At 48.4% G+C, this 1,249-nt stretch overlaps 1 protein-coding gene across 1 annotated transcript; it reads left to right on the top strand. All coding sequences in view use genetic code 11, as the record gives it.

Moving 5' to 3' along the window:
- Nucleotides 1–416: 416 nt before the first annotated feature.
- EGR_10767 (hypothetical protein) lies at nt 417–949 on the top strand (the record flags this gene model as incomplete). Its single annotated transcript, XM_024500016.1, has 2 exons — nt 417–529; nt 856–949. 2 exons carry the CDS (start codon nt 417–419, stop codon nt 947–949), a joined length of 207 nt encoding a protein of 68 aa, XP_024345566.1.
- Nucleotides 950–1,249: the final 300 nt, after the last annotated feature.

The raw sequence follows: 1,249 nt of genomic DNA, 5'->3' as shown, positions 1-1,249 counted from the left end.
ACGTCTTCTCCGTGCTGAATATATATATTCTGCCCGAGTATTTTGTCTTCTTTCGTCTTAAGGGAGTCTCGGGACGCTACATTGGTGGCAGCGGAAAGCGAACCCGGTCTTAAAGGACATGTATCCTGATTTTCCACTTCTGCCTGATAAGCCTTAGTGGGACGGAAGAAGTACATATGCTACGGATGGGAGAATGGTGATGACCCCTAACAGAAGGGTTGGTGTTGACGTCTACCTTCGGCATCCCTCCCAGTCCCGTGTTCTGCAGAAAAGCTATTAACGACTGAAGCGACACTAGCCGTGAACCATCTGGAAGTTTTGTTACGGATTTCCCCTACCGTCCCTCATGGACCTGTTTTAAATCTTGTAATTTCTTACTCAAATCTGCTTTTAGGCCAGTGTTCCTGCATCTATCTATGGACACGCATGATGGCCGGCGCAGTTCCCCCGTCCTGAATGAAATCCCCAAACCGGATGAAACCCCAGATCCAGTCAAGCTGCCAAGAGGTATCAGTGACGTTGAGGTCAAGTATCCCCTCAGTTGCGCGCTAATTTGGTGACTGGCACGGTCGGCTCATGGGTGTTTCTTTACTGCACCAACTATGTTGTAGTGGCTGACGCGGGAGGTTGACCTGTGGGAGCACCGGGGACGACGCTCAAAAGAGGAGGGAGGCTATGTAATACGATGGTGGTTTATCCCTCGGTTCCGGTGAGGCGCCACTTTTGTACTTCGAATTAGCCCCCTTGTACCTCGCTGGGTGGGCTGGCCTTTTGGGCCATGCCAATAGCCCGGACACCTTCTCCGTGCTGAATATATATATTCTGCCCGAGTATTTTGTCTTCTTTCGTCTTCAGGGAGTCTCGGGACGCTACATCTGAAGAAGCAATTTTGTCATATTTCTCCCGATGTCATAATTACCTTAACCGTCTCGCCGTTACTCCCGTTTAGAACTTTTATCTTTACATGCTATGCTGTTTGTTTGGTTTAACCTAGAGCTTACACTGAGACAAAGTGATCAGAGAAGCCTTAAATCTGCACCCACTAATGCCGTGATTCCTGAACTGGCAGTTAAACTTGTTAAACTAAGTTTGGGTGTCAGTTAAAGCACCGTCGATTTATCTGGCGTACGGCTAGAAACACCTAGGACAAAGCAACCGAGAAGAAGCTGTTTTGCCATTTTACGGGGCATCTGCATTTACGCCCTCAAATTTCACTATCCAGGTCCAGCACCTATCACGAACCCTATGG

The sequence above is a fragment of the Echinococcus granulosus genome, assembly GCF_000524195.1.
Source record: "Echinococcus granulosus chromosome Unknown EG_S00266, whole genome shotgun sequence".
Classification (NCBI taxonomy): domain Eukaryota; kingdom Metazoa; phylum Platyhelminthes; class Cestoda; order Cyclophyllidea; family Taeniidae; genus Echinococcus; species Echinococcus granulosus.
This window is presented reverse-complemented; position numbering and strand designations above follow the sequence as displayed.